The 18,577-nt window shown below is 39.7% G+C and overlaps 1 protein-coding gene across 1 annotated transcript in view; it reads left to right on the forward strand.

The window, feature by feature from the left end:
- Positions 1-18,577, forward strand: part of SH3BGRL2 (SH3 domain binding glutamate rich protein like 2) — a 44,811-nt gene that overhangs the window by 8,893 nt on the left and 17,341 nt on the right. Inside the window, exon 3 of the mRNA XM_077175507.1 lies at positions 17,656-17,841. Within this exon, the coding sequence (XP_077031622.1) occupies positions 17,656-17,841 (186 nt within the window). The remainder of the gene's footprint in view (positions 1-17,655; positions 17,842-18,577) is intronic.

The raw sequence follows: 18,577 nt of genomic DNA on the forward strand, positions 1-18,577 counted from the left end.
GCTTCATGAGCTTAAAATAACTCACAGATCCCAAAAGGTAGTTGTGGCTGGAGTGGAAACCTTGATCTTCAGTGTTTAGGGAAGCTGGACAGAGGATTTAGCCTGTAGGGACACTGTACAGAACTTGGAGACCTTCGTGTGGGAAGGGCGCGGGAGGCATTGTGCGTGCGGGTACATTTCTAAATCACCTCCTGTTGTTCTAAGCCTGCATTAGGCAGATTCAATCGAATCGCAGTGTGAAGCCTCTGAATAGGCAGACAGGCATGTTTCTACAAGCCTTACTGTCTCCTGCTCTTTCTGACCTGAATTTCCACTTGTGTTGGTAAGCTGTGTCTCGAATTCCAAGCACTTCTTTGTAGGGCTGGGGAGGCAGGCTTTGCTGCTCCTCCCTGATAAGGACAATCATTGTTCTTTTGTGCCTAAGAGAAATGGTACTTTAAAAGTAGCCTTTGCTTTTCTCCCTCAGCAGTGCTTCGCTATTTTCAGGAAATAGTTTATGCCCGTGTTTTTCACCAGATCCTTCCCAGATGACTGTCATTTTATCTGTTTCACTTTCTCCAGTCTATCAATAAGAATTTACACTTGTGCTACTGTACTACATACAGACTCATAGTTAAATAGTTTTCAGTGTTTTAAAGCAGCTTTACCTTTGTCAGGAAGCTGGCAGTATGAGCTAAGTAACTTTAAGCTTGGAATTCCTGCAGTTATCTAGAAATGCCAAACCAGAGAAGACTTCAGTCATTGCAGTTAGAAGACTGAAGATCAGGTAAGGGGAATATCACTGAAGAGCTGTTAAATAATGGAGAACCTTCAAACAACTGCTTCACTTGTACTTTCTTCTTTGTGGTGTTAATTTGTTGAAGCTTCATCTGTTGAGCTGAACAGATAATGTAGGGAAATTAGTGAAATAATGGCACAGCAGGCACAATCTACTTTGACTAGTGAGATATGTGAAACAATTTTCCATTGAAATTTTTGTATGTTCACAAGATGAGAAAAACAGGTTACTGAAATGAATTCCTTTTAGTTCACAAAGATAAGTGCTGGTCAGCCATATTCCTCAATGTTCCAGGAGAAATGTTTGGGAGGACAGGAGAGTTTGGGGAGGAACAGCAACAACCTGAAAAGAATAGACTATTTTAAATGACCAAAACTTGGACTTTGACTCTTGCAACTGAAGAGGATTATGGATTTTTTACTAGGAAGCTCGATAAGATAGGTGCAGTTATTGTTAAATAGTTTCTATAGCAAATATTGGCTTTGTGAGACTAGCGCTCTCTTTTTGATTAAGCGTATTATGGAGGTCAAATGAGTTGGATTTTTTGTTTCCTGGAATGACTTTAAATCACATTATAAAACTTTGGAATGTCAGAATAATTATAGTCATGTTTGTTTGGTTCACTTGTGGTTGGGTAATGTAGTGGAGACAAATACAGTGCTAGCATTCTTAAGGCTAAGCTGGTTTCCAATGGATGAAGAATTTCAACTCCACCCTTGTTTGTAAAAAGTCATTGTAACTCAACATTTCTCATGGCACTTATCAGGAAGATTGTGCTTCTTGTTGGACTTGTGGAATAAGTTAACTTAGAATATGTCACTTCTAGAATATCCACCATTTTAACTTTTTTTCCTTTGCCTCTCTTCACCCAAAAAGCACAACAGTCAAAACCAAAAGTGATTTTTTTTTGAGTGATACAAGTGCCTTTTGAGAAAACAGTATTAGTTATGGTGGTCATTTGGAGGGATTTACAACTTGTTGAATGTGATTTATGCAAGTTCAACTAAAAATAATGAGCTTTGTAAATGTTACATATTATCATGATTTTTTTTTAATATGTGGATTTTGTAAAATCAGATCAGAGCAGCAGGTAAGCTAGCTTTTCAGAAATGAGACAATAGTCTTTACAGTTGGAAGTGATCCTGAAATATTTACCTGGGAAGTAGCAGTATTTTAAGTGTTTAACCATAGTATTGTCTACATCTGTCAGCATGCTGAGGATCCTGTTGGATTGGATCCTCAAAGCCTGATTTATGAATCCCACACGAACCTCATACTGTGTCACTTCACCTTTCAAGGTGGTGGTGCTTTTGGCTGTGCACCTACAGAGCGCTGCTGTAACCACAGCAGTGATACTGGAAGAAAAAAGCTGCATCCTTGCTCAGTCACTGGACACATCTTGGATATTAGCAATTATATTAGGTGCATAGGAGAGGTGTGGGGACTTTCTGGATCTAATCCCTTGACTTCATTTTTCCTCAAGTTCCTTATTATCAGGTCAGGTGGCTCATTCATTTTTGCTGGCTTCTGTCAGTCTTATTTTGCAGGGTTATGGCAGAGAGAGCCTGAGAGTCTCATTCATGACTATGAATTCTCTGAGGCAGGAAGGTCGATGTTGAAGGCTTTAGCTGATTTTCACCTTAAGGACTCACTGTTTGCATCTAGGTTTCAGGTCTGTATTCCAAATAAGTCTAAACTCTAGTTCCATTCTCCTGCCTTGTGATGGAGAGAGCTGTGAGCCTGTGAACAGCAGTTCAGATAATTAAGGAATGTGTTCAGGGCTCAGCTGAGTGTGAACCCTAGTCACAAGGATGCAGGCTGAATTTGTGTATGGTATTAAGTACCTAACTGTTGCACCATTCCTGTATGCTCTAGTGCTTTCCAAATATTTACACTTCTTCTTGGCAGATAGATCATGTCAGAAATAATGCTGCTTTAAAGAACACACTTTGGACTACGCAGTGTCATGTGCAGAAAGTTTCTTACTGAACTTTGATTACAATCAGCTGTAATAAAACTTCAAAGGAGGTATTGTTCTGACAGAGGTTATGAAGACTGTTCCCCTTTGTTTTTCTATAGAGTCCAAGTCCCCAAATGGACATACTTCACTGATGGTAACCTGTTCTCCCTAATCTTCCACCCAGATTGTTAAAGTCTAGAAATTATTTTTTCTAATTCTGGTCATAGTGCTAGTGATTTCTGGATGTTGTATATAACTGAATTTGATTATAATAAATGAAAAAGCATATTGAAGTAAAAGCTAACTTGCATGCAATATATACTTGCAATTTATTAGTACAAGTTATTCAGGAATGTTCAGCAATTGGGAGTTGTGGGAAAAAGTAGCATTTAAGAAAGTTCTTCATTGTATAATATCAGTATCACTTTTATGTTTATTGATCTGAGTCCAACTTGAAGATAGAAAATTGTCACTGAGCTGGTAACCCAGAGTGTACCTCTTCAATAGCAAGTACTCTAAGGGCAGCAGCTTCCTCACCTACCCCTCAAGTGTTGGCCCCCTAGGGGAGTCTGTCCAAAAGGAAATGCTGCAGTCATTGTTTTTCTTATAGTGTGGAAACTTGCTAAGAAGAGTAATGAACACAAAAACACAGTACTCCATGGAATCTATTTCTAGTTGAAATCTACTGTAGCCAAAAAAACATGGCCATGTTCAAGTATGTCAGTGTTTTTTAACAGCTTAATTTTTAATGTTTTCCAGAAGATAGTTACCATTTCACAAGTCCCTTAAGGTGGCAAACTTTCTTCCTTGGCAAGATGAGGGTAAATGTAGAGGCGGTGGTAGTGTTTCTTACCTGTGACTGTCAGTGAAATTGATCTGCAGGTAGCTGCCAAAGCTCAGAAGAGCTTCTGAATTTCTCAGTAGCTGAGACATAGTTTCCATTATCTTCTCTCTTGGGGTTGATTTGTTGTTTAGTTGGCTCTTGTTGGATGGGCAGATGAACTCAATTCAGAGACATGAGTCGCTGTTGCCTGTCATTTCTGAAAACATCAGATTTCAGTGTGTCTTATGTAGATGAGCAAAGGGTGACCTGATCTTTCAAGGAATGGCTCAAAGTTGTTGGTGACTGAGCAGAAGCAGTGACTGAGATACAAATATTGTACAGGCAACTCCTTTAACATAGTTTGTCTTATTGCAAGAGAATATGGACACAAAGCTTCCTTTCTTGTCTTATGTGGGCTGTAGACCTTCATCTGTGAAGTATTTTGGGGTGAGATCTTTTAATTCCTCTGTTCAAAGCTGTGGGAGTCTTTCCACACAGGTGTGCTACTTTACTGTAAGATATTTATCACCATTCTGAAGGGGCTGAGTCTAAGGTGTGTGGGTATCCTCCTTTTGTGGTCATAAGAGCTACAGTGATGAGGAAGCTACTCAAAACAAGTTATTTCTATCTCATTAGTGGGGGAAGGGAAAATCAATTCGATTTACATCAGTAAACAAGCTTATTTAGTCTAAATTTAATATTGTATTTCACTGTAATTGAATTTGGGAGAAAAGAAAGAAAAGGGAGTAACTGTCTTGCTAGCTGATTTCTGAAGAGAAGTTCTTAGGAGATGCAGGTTGTTCAGGGAGTCAAGTGAATCATCAGTGACAGTGTGCCCTTCTGTTGCTGCCCATCTGCCTTGGGTAGGACAGACCTTGTCTTCACAGTTAAGAGTTCCAGGATTTGTTATTGTTGGTTTTGCTGTTCTGTCCCTGGATAGCTAACACCCATCAATCCTACTAAGACAAAATGAGAAAACACAAGGTGTTTGTCATTGTATTGCAAGGAATAAACTTGCAGGAGTTAATGCCTGGGAGTGACATTTGCATATGTATCAACTTGTATTTTGTTTGAATATGCATAGGTAGATATGTATTTTTGCATGCACACACACACACACACACACACACATATGTATCTCCATACCCACATATCTATTAAATGGATATTTGTATCTCTTCATATATATGTGTATATATATATATGTATGTTTATGTATGCATACTTGAACCTTTGAATCACTGATAGATGCTAATTATCCCTCAGTAAAAATAAACCACTGATTTTAGCATTTCCAGCAGAGAAATAAAGTCCTGATGCCTTTAGGGTGCTCAAGATATGTGGGCATCTCTCAGGGCTGTGTCAAAAGTGCCTGCTCCTTTATTGCAATTGTGGATGTCTATCTTCAGTGTAAGCTAGAGAGCAGAATTCATGGTGCTTGCTCCCCTATCTCTATTATTCTATGTTATTCCATGTGTCTGGTCTGTGCTTGAGAGCTTTATTTATGTACCTTACTTCAGCTAATGAGTTGTTTGCAGAATATCAGAATAGTTATACCAACATAAGATACACACCAGTATGATTGGGCTGGCTAAGGGGGACATACAATGGAATAAAATAGTTCCCTTCCTGCCTAGGAAAAAGGTAACATGGGTGTAAACAATGGTACAAAGATTTTTATCTGACAGTTTTGACAGGGATGACAGGGGCACTGGAAGACCTTAGTGCTGATAACCTCAAAGTTGCTCTCTGCCTGTTTCAGAGCTCTTGGGCTGAATTCCTGGCTGTGTTCTGGCCTCCTCCATCACAGCTGAGCATTTGCCTTCGTGGATGCTGAGGTGGCTGAGTGATACATTGGCCCATGGAGCTCAGCATCTGCAGCACCAGGCCATGGCTAGTTGTGCCCCTGTCACAGGGGTAATATAGCTTAAGGCAAGCTTCTGCTTGTGGCAAAGCCCTGAACACTCACAGTTTCTGGCTTTCTGAATGTCCCATTTCATGGGATTGTTCTGTTGCAAATTCTGCCAGCAGTGTTGCCCTCAGGGCTTTTGTTTGTGAGAAGAGGCCAGAAACCATGAACCTGTACTTCATATTAAATGCAAATCCAAACATGATTTGGTATGTTCCATTCACACATACTAATTTGCTTTCCCATTGGCTTTTGGATTTTCATGCTGTTACAAAAGGGCAGAATATTGTTTACCTTCATATATTGGGAGATAATGGACTGTTGTGATTCTTTTCACCAGTCTGTGTAGCACAGGTCCTCTGAATTCACTGGGTAAGTCCCACTTGAAGCAAGAAAAAGTGACTCAGAAAAAAATTCATCAGGATTTAACAGGGGAAATTCTATTAAAACTTTCACAAGTTTGTTTTGTTTCCTGGCATTTCAGTATGCTGCAGAGAATCATATTGGGTATTATCAGTACTATTAAGACATTTATGAGTGATTATTTGGAACAATTTAGTAGTAACGTTACAAATCAATTAAAGACTGGTTTCTTAATCTGTGTTTTTCAGAGAAAATCAAGGGAGTTTTTGTGTGCCTTCATTTGAAAGGAAACTGCCTTTGATCTGATGAACAATAGAGCATCAGCAACTGAAACCTGTCATTAAATTGCTGCAGGGTTAGTGAAATTATCATCCCTGTCCAATCTAAAGAAATGCAATTCAAGTATGCTTTAAACCTTTGATCTGGATCTGCATCTCCTAAGGTCAGATAGTCTTTCTGAAACATCTCTAATTGAGTGATCTGATAGGTTTATGTAGAAACAGCGACAGGAGTGGCATTTGAAGGGTGTAGATACCATCACATTCTTCAGTAGGAACCAGCTAGGAAGCTAAAATTAGGTAGAAAAGAGATACAAAAGTAGTCTTTGATCAAAGAAGACAGCTGCTATGAAGGCCCTGATGTGCAAGCAAGTCCCTTCCTGCTCAATCAAACTGCCTTGCCTGCAGCAAGGTCTCTTTTCTAGTGAAGGTTCCCAGCTTCAGGCCCCAGGGAAGTCTGGAAGTCAGTGGGCTTATGCAGCAGTGGTGTTCAGCAATACCTTTGGCTATGTGGAGGTGACTCCTCTTGACCTTACACGAGATGTGTCTGCAGTTTATGGGATAATAATCACCTGGCTGCTGTGTTTGGAGATGCACCTTGTCACTAAGAAATGGGTCTGCAGAAATATAAAAGAAAAAAGAATTTACAGATACAGAGCTGCAAAACCACAAAAAGCTACATAGATAATAGTTGCATTTGTTGAAAGAGGAATAATGTTGACATTTATTAATAAGGTTAGAAACCTTGTTCTGCTCAGTTGAGTCAAAGATAATTTTGTTACTGATCTGAATAATAGCAGTGGCAGTCAGCTCTGGTTTGGAAAAATCCATCCTCCTAGTCTTACAAAAACATGAGAAAATGTTGCAGTAATACAGTCCAATTTTATCTGAAATACGACATTTGTCTCAAGCCACAATGCATTTTTCTGTTGTAGTTTCATATAGTGCTGAGAAAACCTGTAAATATCTGCAAAAACGTAGCACAATGGAATCTGGATGACTTGCACTGCTGTTACTGCTGGTTTTTTAAAGTGTATTGTCAGGGGTGTGTATATCTGTAGTTGGCAGAATGACACATCTGTGCTGTGTGGATAGTAACTGTCAGGGGAAAATAGCAGAAGCATTGACAAGTTTGTTTCACAAACTTGTGTTTGAAATTCTTGGGAGCTTGTTGGAATCAGAGTATCTCTGCTCCTTTAAGGTGAGAGAACAAGTAAATGCAAGCATAAGCCTTCTCAAGGAAAGGCTAAATGGTTTTTTCCAAGTGGTCAAGAGCACTTATCATTCCCCCAGATTCATGGAGGAGGATTAGTACCTGTATGAGAATAATATGGCTGTGACCTTGTTTATGTAGGAACAGGATTCTGCATTAAACCCAGCATGCCACTGCTGGGCTAGACAGTGCTGCAGTCCTCAAGCTTGCCTTGCTGTGCCTTAAGCCCTCTGCCTTGCTCTCAGGAGACCGCTGCACATTCTGCATCCAGTGGCTCTGGTTTCAGAAGTAGCTGGAACAGCAGTTGGGTGTACCTTGATGTTGGGCTGTGGGCCCTGAGTGACAAAATCTAAAGGGTGCAGCTCATGCTTATGGCAGGAGGTGGCCAGAATTTATATCTTGAGCTGACAGAACTAAGACCCCACCCAGATGGAACAAGGCTAATTGGTTGTTCCATCTCCTGGTAACACACTGCTAGGTGTTTTTTATCCATTCTGGTAGAGAAATATTCCTATGCCACTGGGTTTTGCTGCTTAAAGCTAATGAGAAGGAAGAAACATGACCTGAATTTTTAGTGCTGAAAATTTTCTTTTGTATCTCATTTGCAATAAATACAGAAAATACAGCTGGGAATGCTTTATTCATTGTGACAAAACAACATGACTGATAAATACAGAGAACTAGTTCAAACACTTTCTGTGTTCTGCTGACTCACCTCATCACAAAAAAAATCAATTCTTTGTTTTTGTCTTAAAAGTTCAGGTGGTCAACATGTTACATAATAGGAAATGTGTGTGAATCTCTTGTTAGGGGAATTTTTTGTTTTTAAACTTTTATTTTTCTTCACAGAATTTAGAGTAGAATTGAATATTTCAGTTGGAAGTAACCTACAGTAATCATCTAATCCAACTGCTTGACCACATCAGGGCTCACCAGAAGTTAATTAAAGCATGTTATTAATGGCATTGTCTAAATGTGTCTTAAACAATTGCAAGCTAGGAAGCCTGCGCCAGTGTTTGACTACCTGTGAAGAAAGGCTTCCTTATGACAAGTCTGAACCCCTGACAAAAGTATTACACATCCCATCACTGGATACCAGGGAGAAGAGATCAGCACCTCCCATTCCACTTCCCCTCCTCTGCAAACTGTAGGGAGCCATGAAATCACCCCTCAGCCTCCCTTTCTCCAGTCTAGACAAGCCCAGGGCCCTCAGGGGCTCCTTACAGGACTTTCCTTCCAGCCCCACCACCAGCTTTGCTGCCTTCCTCTGGATGCATTTAAGGACCTTGACATTGTTCCTAAACTGTGGGGCCCAGAACTGCTCGTGATACTCGAGGTGAGGCAGCACCAAGGCTGGATGCAGTGGGATAATCACCCCTCTGGATCAGCTGGTGATGCTGTGCCTGGTGGGCCCAAGGCTGTGGGGTGCCCTCTTGGCTGCCAGGACACACTGCTGAGTATTAGAGCATTTGCTTACTTTCCAAAACCTGCTTATAAAGCTATTTCAGTGAACTTTAATCAGTTACCAAATATTTAATGTTTTAGGAAAATAAAGAAACAAAATGGATTAATCATGTTTTACTTCCCAAAATCATAATTCTACCAAGCAAGCTGATTCACACAACAAAGCAACATCTCTTAATCCCTGCAGATTTTTAGCTGTAGCAATTTTGGACTCCCATGTGCAAGATACCAAACTATTCCTTGCTCTGCAGAACTGAGAGACTGAAAGATAACTTTCTGTTCATCTATGCAGGACTGAGTTTCCAATAGTTTAGACTTGACAGTTCTCACCTACCTTGCTGAACTGGAACTTTGCTGGGGAGCAAAGTATATTCCTCAGAATCAAATAAGAAGAAATAAACATGAATAAATGTAATATAGCATGGAGATCAGGGAACAACTTGCATTTAGCTAGTAGGTACTGAAAAGTAGTTGAAATAATATGGGTTGCAGTTATTATATTTTTATTTATGTGTATGTATTTTGAAAAGGAAGATAGATGTTGTTGGTTGAAAGGGTTTCTTTCATGATGCAAAATACTTGCTATAAATATGCCACTTTGACAAAAGGGAGTAGTATGAGGAGGAGTTAAATGTAGAATACCAAACAGGAGATTTAAATTATTCTCTGGCATCTTTGAAAGCTTTCTGCTGAAAAAATGCACTAAAATAACACTTTCTTTTTAACCACGCTCTCGAACTACTGAAACATATGGTAAATTGAAAACAAAAACATCTATCTATTGAAAGAAGTTAGCTGCCAGCTAAGATTCCAATTGTTAGTCTTTTGAAGCAATAGTCTAGCCCTGCAGGATGGTTCCACCAGGAGAAGTTCTTGATAGCAGAGGATATGTTTTATGAATCCCTGAGCTCTTCCAAGCTGGTCGAAGTTTTTCCTATCTCTTGTGCTAGCCACCAAGATCCTCACTTTGTTGAAAAGGAAAATAAAAGATCCTAACCCAAAATTGTAATAATTTCGACTTTTTGGCTCACTGTTGACTGAGACATTTTAAAAATCAGATGAAGTTATGGGCAAACTCTGGTAACCTGCCCTCTGTTTTAGTTAAAGGTGAAGAAGAACCCACACACTTTCCCAGTGTCCTCACAAGAAAATGCCTATGAATAGGGAACATCCTGTATCTGTAGCAAAAATACAGTTTCAAGCATGCATTTTGTCAAATGTTTTCAGGATAGTGTAATTCCACAGATTCTTCCTGTGGGTTATAATCTAAACTGGCAGCAGGCTTTGCAAGCTCCCCTACTGGAGCAACCAGCTTTGCATCCTGACCTTTAATCTAGCAGGCACCTGCTGCTTGCCAGGCTGGGCAGGGAATCTTCTGGCTGTGCTACTCAGTCTGCATGGAGTCCTTTGGCTCTTAGTCTGTCTCACTAATTTGGAGCTGCCTGTACCCTCAGTGAGACTTCCAGGTTCTGGTTCAATTCCTGCTGTACAGTCTTCAAATTTCACCTTGTTTTAGCCTTTTTTTATTTCCACAGCAATGCTGTATTTTTTAGTTTCACACTGATGCAATAGAAGAAAATTCACACCATTAATTGGAGGGTAGATCCAGCATCAGTGGCATTCTTATTCTTTTGATGGGGAAGCAATGAGCCAAATTTTGGGGTTTATAGCATCTGTTTTCCTACAGTCCTTCAGAGACTCCTGTGTAAATGGATTTTCAATGCTGTAAGAACACATTGTTCCTACTGCAAGAAGAAAATTATAGAATCACTTACTTTATTTGTGTACATTGGTGGGAAGTCTTGTTTCCCAAAGTACAGAAGAATTCAAAAGAAGTAGACTTGGGTATGACTTCAGAGGCTTTTCCAGCTGCACACATCTCAAATGCGCCCTGTGTGGCACTGCCGCTAGGTGATTTTTCTGTAGAACGTTGTCTTTTTCTGTTCTTGGTGTTTCCCCTCTTTCTGTTCCTTATATTTTTGTCTCTTCTTTTTGCTTTGTGCTTATTGAAACAACACCTAGTAAACCCATGAGCAAATTTCCATCATCTCTTGTTTTTAGCAATGATAGTTGTATTTATACTTGCTAAAGACCCCTTTGTGTTTCACAGTGTTACTCTGTTACTTGCACAGAGAGCAATGATTTCAGACAAACTGCCTTAAAAATAAACTTTTCCCCTCACCTTGTGATAGACATATGTGCACAGAGAGAAATAGAATTAAATGCATTTATCAGCATGCAACATCTGGATAGGAAAATAATGAGTCTAGCAGGCATTGGGCATGGAGCAGTTTAACTGTCTTTGTAGCTCAATAGAAAATATTTTCATTTGCTGACTGCTTGTGATTAAGAATCTCTTAAAAACCAAACCTGTCTCAAATTTAATTGCATTTCTTAAATAGTGGGTTCTTTTTGAAGTTACCATACAAACATTGCAGAGAAGCAAAGGTGTGCAGAGTCCTTGGCTAAGCAGATCTCAGCAGCTCCCAGGGACCTGCAGACTGATTTTGCATAAGGCTGAGCAGATTGCCCTCCCAGTTTAATAGTGTTTCATGTTGTGTGTCCTTAATTATGTCTCTGTGTGCAAGCGGAAGTTTGCTTCTAGCAGGAGACCATGGCAGTGCTGGCTGCATGTGGCCTCTGCTCACACACTGTTCTGTTCCTCTTCAGGTTGAAAAGTTCTGTAGTTAGTTTTTAGGATATTGAAACATTTATTTTTTTAAGGATGAAGCATTCAGGTGCTATTTGGAGGCCTGCTATGAGAAGACAGTGTTTTCCTTCTGTCAGATGCAATGCGGTATTCGCTGTGGTGGAGAGCCACTCACTTTACTTTGGAAATAGTTATGCAATGCTGATTTTTGTTTATTTTTATTTTAATTTTTTTTCTGTTAACCTTCTTCTCTTAATTACAGCTTCTCATCCTTTTTTCATATGTACATAGCTGAGTTGTATTTTCCTGCCAAGACAATGAAGTAATCATATAAACCTTGGTAAAGTTCTGTCACAGTGCTGCCATTTCCCTGCAATAAAAATTGCCAGGGGTCAGTTATGCTCTCCTTTCCTAAGTAAGTCAGGCAAAGAAAAGAGAAATTTGGCAAAAGATCTCTGTCACTACAGGTCTCAAATGTAAAAGGACCATGAGGATTTGCATTTCAAGTTTATGAATGTGTGGGATAGTTTTTTATTGCTTCTTTATTGGAGCAGAAACATAGTGGAAACATAAGAAGAGGATGCTTCAACACAGTTTATAATTCTGTTCCTTTAATGGGTTTAGGGCTTGTTTTGGTTTGTTAGAGCATAATATTTCCTTATTATCTGTGAGTATATGTTAAGCTACATCTGTGTGAGAAGTGAAGATAAGTAATCCTCTGCAGTAGCTATATTACATCTGCATTTTACACTGCAACAGTCCCTTTGGGTATGGTTGCATGATTTGTAAAGGCAGAGGCTCACATATAATATTTTCAGTTGTGGGAGTGAGTTGAGCTTGTGTTTATGTAACACAGATGCTGCTTATGCAGTTCATGTTTCAGATTCCTGTACCTTTAGCCATGGCTGAGACATTTTCTTAGGATGCAATTTTGTTCCTGATATAAACTGATGAGATTGTGGTGCTGACGTTATTGATGCTCCTTCCCTTGTTCCCCTGGTTCCTGCATTATGCTTGTGTGAGGAAAGCTGCAGGAGCTACTTGGCAGGAGGGAGGAACATTGTGTCATCTCAGTGACAGCCAGCAGTGAGATCTGCTGAGTTGTATCATCAAACTGCACTATAAAGGTGCCCCTGCCAAATGAAATACATTCAGTTTTTGGCTGAGTCAGTGAGTGGATAACATGGCTGATGCAGTTCTGGAGTGAGGGCAGGTATGTGGAAAGAGTAACCAAATTTAAAAAGAAGGAAGAAAGCTAGCAGGACCATCTCTGTCTTTAGAGGCACAGGTGTGCCAGGCTGTGAAAGAAGTCTTTGAGATGAACTTAGACATGCATTCAATTTTTGTTTTTTAAATGTCAGGCTTCTAAAATGTGCTTGTGGTTTGACAAGCCAGTTTAGAAGATAACCTCATAAGGCTTTGTTCTCACTCACCATGTGTGGTCTGAATATTTTTTGGGGTGGGATTTTGTGTTAGAAAGATGGTCATTTGTTCTTGGGATCTGTCTGGAAGGAGTGGACAGTTCAGGCTAGGCTATCAGTTCCTTCAATTCCAAGAGGATGAGACTGTAAAACAGTCAGTGCTGCACATCTCAGTCACCAGCCAATTCATGGAGTGTACCTGCTGTCATTCCCTCCACTTGCAGGCAGGAGGACAGAAACCCAGGGAGTACCTTATCTCCAGAAGGTGGAGGGTAGAGTCTACAGCAGAAAACCAAGCTTCCACATCCACTTTGTGAGAACTGGACACTCAGCAACATTCCTCCTGTTGACACTGTGAAGAAATTTGAAACTGAGAATGGGTCTGCTTTGTCCCATTTATATTAACTGGGCTAATGAAAAAAGGCAGAGAAGTTCTCTTTCATCATGGCAGAGTTCCTATTAGTATTGTGACTTGAGTCATTTTGCATATAGTAGAGTAGAAGGAATATTCATTTATCTGAGTTAGATAAATTCTGCTCTACTAAGATTTTTGCAAGGTATTGAACATCTTGGTTAAAATAGTATAGAATGATGAGGTGTAGCTGATTTTAGTAATGGAGAGACCACATGCTATGCTCCTCTGGTTCAGCAGCTGTCAGTGGGGAAGCCTTTCTAGGACAGGAGAACTTCTGAAAACAGGTTCAGGAAGCATAGACAGGGCAAAAAAGAAGGAAACTTTTACTTGTTGGAAGTGATGAGAAGCTTCCAGGGAACTTTGGATAGAGGATGTAATCTGATTTTTCTAAACTTCTGCTCCAACCTGGACATGATTTATAATGGTAACATACTCATTTTCTCATTCTGCTACTGAAAGAGCAATACTACCAGAGATGAGTGTTCAGCTTAGCTGGGGGATGTGATATTAGTTGTGTGGAAAGAAGAAATCTTAGAGCAGAACCATTTTTAGTTTGGGTAAACATGTGAAAAGTGAGCTGGCTGAAGTGAGGTAGATTCTGAACAGAAACAAGCAAATATTTCAAGTAAAGACAGTAAATTAATTGTGGAAACAAATTGCAAGGACCAGCTCTCTGTTATTATCAGTTCAAGAATGGAGCTTAGAGGGGAAAAGAAGTCTGAGGAAACCCTTTACTCCTTAGAGGAATTAATTCAGGGATGCTGAAAGTCAGAACAGATAATCCCAGTGGTCCCACCTGGACTGGCCTGAGTATGTCTTTGAAATATTTCTCCAAAGCAGTTGGAAAATGTATCCTCCTGTTACCTGTTGCAAACTAGTACAAAGAAATGAAAATTAGGACAGAAAGACAGAGTACTTTAGTTACAATAGACTTCCTTTATAAATCGGGTTACTGATCAAGTGATTAGCTCATTTTAGCAGTTTTATGTATCACAATGGATATCCTATTTTTGCTGCTTTTTAATCCTAATAAAGATACCAGCTCTGAATACAAGGATAAAATTGAGTTGTCTCTTGGGATTTTTTTCCTGGCTTAGTTTTGTGAATAGAAATATAGATTAACATTAAAACCAAACCCAGATAAATGATGTTCAGAAAAGAATTACCCTCCTAAAAATAGGGGAGGCAAACATTGGACTATAATAGCAGACCATTAACTCCATCAGTTTTCTCACTGCATTTAAAGATAGATTAGGATCATATTGCATAAAGACTTTCCTCTGAACCTTCACAGTGGTGAAGGTTCAGACTTTCCTCTGAACCTTCACACCTTCAAAACACCTTCATGTTTTGAAGGTGTATTTTGCAGCATCTTCTGGTGTGCTGAAAGGTGTTAAACCCAAAATATATTGATGCTGAAGTAGTCTGTCATGCAAGACTACAAACACTTTCCCAAATTGGTGTATGAATAGCCACAAACCAAATTTTTCTGAACATGGTACCTCTGACAATGGGATTTCTTTTTCCAGGTTCCTTTCAGTTGCATCAAATGCAAGAAACCTTGGTAGCAGCAAGGTACTTTACAGAGATTATTATCCACCTCTGTAGTTTGTCAAATGAGGATGTATTTTTCTCCACTGGGCTCCTGACAGGACAGGCTGGTGAGGAAGCAGGGACTGACACTGCTGCTTGTACCGTGCTGCCTTTGCTCTGTGTTGCAAACTCTGGCAGCTTTTAGGGCTCTGGGGGAGCCCAGATGAGAGCTGCAGGCAGGACTGTGTGGCTGACGCACTTCTGAGGCACGGATCCAGTGGTAGACAGAGACAAAGGTCCTGTGGTTTTCTTGGGGAATAATCAGCTGGCTTCTGTTGTGACAGATGCTCTGAGCATCCCTCTTAAACAACAAGGCGTGATTTAATAGGATTTTAAATACAACTAATGCTCTTGTTTCAGTTTATAGGCCTGAATCAAATAAATTGGGGAGGAGAAAATGCTAGTTTTTGGCTTGAAATTTTCAGGCTATTTTGTTTAGGTTTATGCAGCTGGTACATCCACAGCTGATAACTCATACAGATGTCATATGGAGAATTGTAAGGCTTATGGTTAAAAAAACCAAAAACCCCAATTTCCTTCACTTCAACATCTTAATTAGTTTTATAAAAATAAAATGAGGCATTAGGAAATCTGTGGTTGTGGAAGAATTCTAATGATGTGAACTGTAAAATGATAGGGATCTGACTAAATCTAAGTTGTTCAGTTTACAGGGAGAGAATAGATGAAAATGGGTCCATGTGGATACACCTGTACTGGTGCATGTCCTGGCTCTGAGAATGGAGCACTCTGGTACTCTGGAGCTGTTTGAAGAATGGTGGCTGGCACAGTCAGCTTTGGCCAAGGCTAGTTTAGAGTCTCACAAGCAGCCCCTGGCCATGATTTAAATGTTACAGCATGCCAGGGATCATTCCCAGTGTGCAGTTTGCAAGCAGCAGCTTTGAGAGGCTGAAGGTTTAATAGCTTTGGCTAGAGGATGCCAGTAGGCCTTGGGGCCAGAGGGCTGGCCCAGCCACTCTGGAGTTTGCTCACTGCTCTTACCAGTGCAGGAGGGATTTCATGTGAGTTTTGGTAGCACGTCATCATAAGCAAGTGACCTCTCCCACATATAATTTTAGACATCTCTTTTATTTTTAATTGGATATTTAATATTTGTATTTAGAATATCTCTGTCTCTGCCCCTTTTGTGTTCTTTTGCAGCTTCCTGTTGGAAGACAGAGGAAAATGTTTTTGTCTTCCACTTCTACACTTTTTCAGGGACGTAGTAAAAGGCATGTTGCCTTTGGTACCACCAGTGATGATGATGCAGTAATTTTGCTGTTATTGATAATGCATTACTTGCATGCAAGTTTAGGAGCTGCCTTCTCTATGAAAATGTGATTCTTTCACATATGCCTGATAAACTGTACCAGTGTGTGCAAATAAAGGAAAAAGAAGAAGACACCATGACACAAATTTACTGTGCAATCCACTTTTAAGAAAGACAGTGATAGTTTCAAAGCTTTGTATTTGTAGTTTCTTGGGATGGCTGCCTTATTGAAAGGACATAAGAATTCCATCAGTATTGCTTCAAAAATTATGTATTTTTGTGGTGCATTTAGATAGGTATACTTGCTTGTGTGACAGGAGGAACTAGCACATGCACTTTGAAAATCTTTTGATTTCCAAATAGTATCTAGGTCATATGATGCCCACAGGCATGATTCATCCACCTGGGCTTTATGCCAGCCAGCAACTGCAAGGATATGACACTCCAGGAATACTGTAAAATTATTAAAGCTGATTTTTTTTTTCACATAACACTGTGATGATAGCTGTAAAAATATGGCACATAATTTATAGTTCCTTTCTGAAAGTATTAATTTTATTAGGTTGATGCAAAAAGTACACAGACTTTCATTTAAAAGGTTGCTGTCTTGATATCAAGTCCTGTTTGAGGCAGAGGTTGTCCTTACCTGAGTGTATCTTCTTGAAACCCCACTAGCTCTTAAGTGCTGATCTTAATATCATAGAGTTGTTAAGGTTGGAAAAGACTTCTGAGATCATTGGGTCCAACCAGTGTGGATAAAAACTTCCAGTCTTCTGCCTCTTTGTATAGAGATGATAATCTCTTTGAGGAGCAGAAACCTAGTACATTTAATACAAATCTCATGTGCATTTTTTTTTTTTTTTCAGAAAAGTTCATTTTCAAGAGATGACATCATGCTTACTTTCAGGCATGTGTATTATGCTGACAGACACTCTTGGCTAAATATTCAACAATTCCCTTGCTCGGGAAGCTGTTGAGCTATATTTTAAAAAATGTGTAGGTGTCTAGAAAAACAAAATTGTGTGTAGCTAGGGTGGGTTTTTTTCAGATGTACTGACATGTTCATCTCAATGAACACTTCTAGGAGTAAATTCTTCTGAGACTTGCCAGGTTATTTACCTTGCATTTTAGGTGCCTGTATACTTTAAAAATGTAGCCCCTAATGTCTTTGAAAACTGACTGCCTCTTTTTACTTCTACTTCTGAAGAGACCCTTACAGTTTGCTTTTTAAAAATATCTTTAGAGAGTAAAGGCTGAAATTACCAAAGCTGAATTAAACAGTCCTATACAAGTGAGGTGAAGAAGTATAACCTTTGCCAACATATAAGGGAGCAGCAATGCTTAACTTTTATGAATTTAAAACTGAAAAAAAAAATTCTCCTTTGTCTTTCTGAGTTTGTGACTTCCCATCCTATGAAAGTGGGATGGGAGAGGAGGAATGTTCTCAGATTTGTAAGCACGTCTGTGTTATGGAGGACTTGTTCTGACTCTGGGTTTTTTAATTTTCCTTCTTCCATCTAGATAAAGAAGAGGCAGCAGGATGTGGTGAGGTTTCTGGAAGCCAACCGCATAGAGTTCGAAGAAGTGGATATCACCATGTCAGAGGAGAAGAGACAATGGATGTATAAAAATATTCCTGAGGACAGGCAGCCTGCACAAGGCAATCCACTGCCACCACAGATATTCAGTGATGATCGGTACTGCGGGGTAAGCAGCTGTTGTGCTTCTCAATATATTAGTGTGTATACATTATGGTACATACAATATATTAGTACATTATATCCAATTTATCAGTGCACTTGGGTGGCCATTTAAACATGGGACTTGCTGTTGAGCTTTCTCTAGTAGAATCTGAATTAATGGGGCAATAGGATCAGGTAATGATCATACAGGGAAAATTGAGGTCGTTTTTCTGTAAATCCTAGGGCTGTCTAGGGGATTCCCTCCAGGAATGTAAAAGTCAGAAATGTCACAGCTTTCACGTACGACCTGTTGATGGTAAAGTGCCTGATGAGACCACTGTAAGCTGGGAATTTGTGGTATTCTTGATGCTTGGGTCTAGTCCAAGCACAAAAATTCAGTAGGAAGTCTGTCTTTGGCACAGTAAATGAGAACACTGGCTAGATTGAGTTTTATTGTTATTGTAATTAAGCTCCTTCTCTGCTGCTGTCACGGTGTAAATTTCATTTATACTCAGAGCATCTTTATGCAATGAGAGTGTTTAGGATAAATGAGCACTATTTGCTGTAAATCTGACAGCAGGTTGGTGGGTGGGCTGTTTTTTTGGTGTAAGCTCCTCCATCCACCAGTGCAAGCTGGAGCAGTAGCCTTTGATATGTACATCCAGAGTGGTTCTTACTTAGTCCCTGCTGGATTCAACTGTGCTGCTCAGATCTGTTGAGAGCCTGTTGACTGCAGTGCAATTGTTTGCTTAATGCAGGAA

The sequence above is a fragment of the Agelaius phoeniceus genome, chromosome 3, assembly GCF_051311805.1.
Source record: "Agelaius phoeniceus isolate bAgePho1 chromosome 3, bAgePho1.hap1, whole genome shotgun sequence".
Lineage (NCBI taxonomy): Eukaryota > Metazoa > Chordata > Aves > Passeriformes > Icteridae > Agelaius > Agelaius phoeniceus.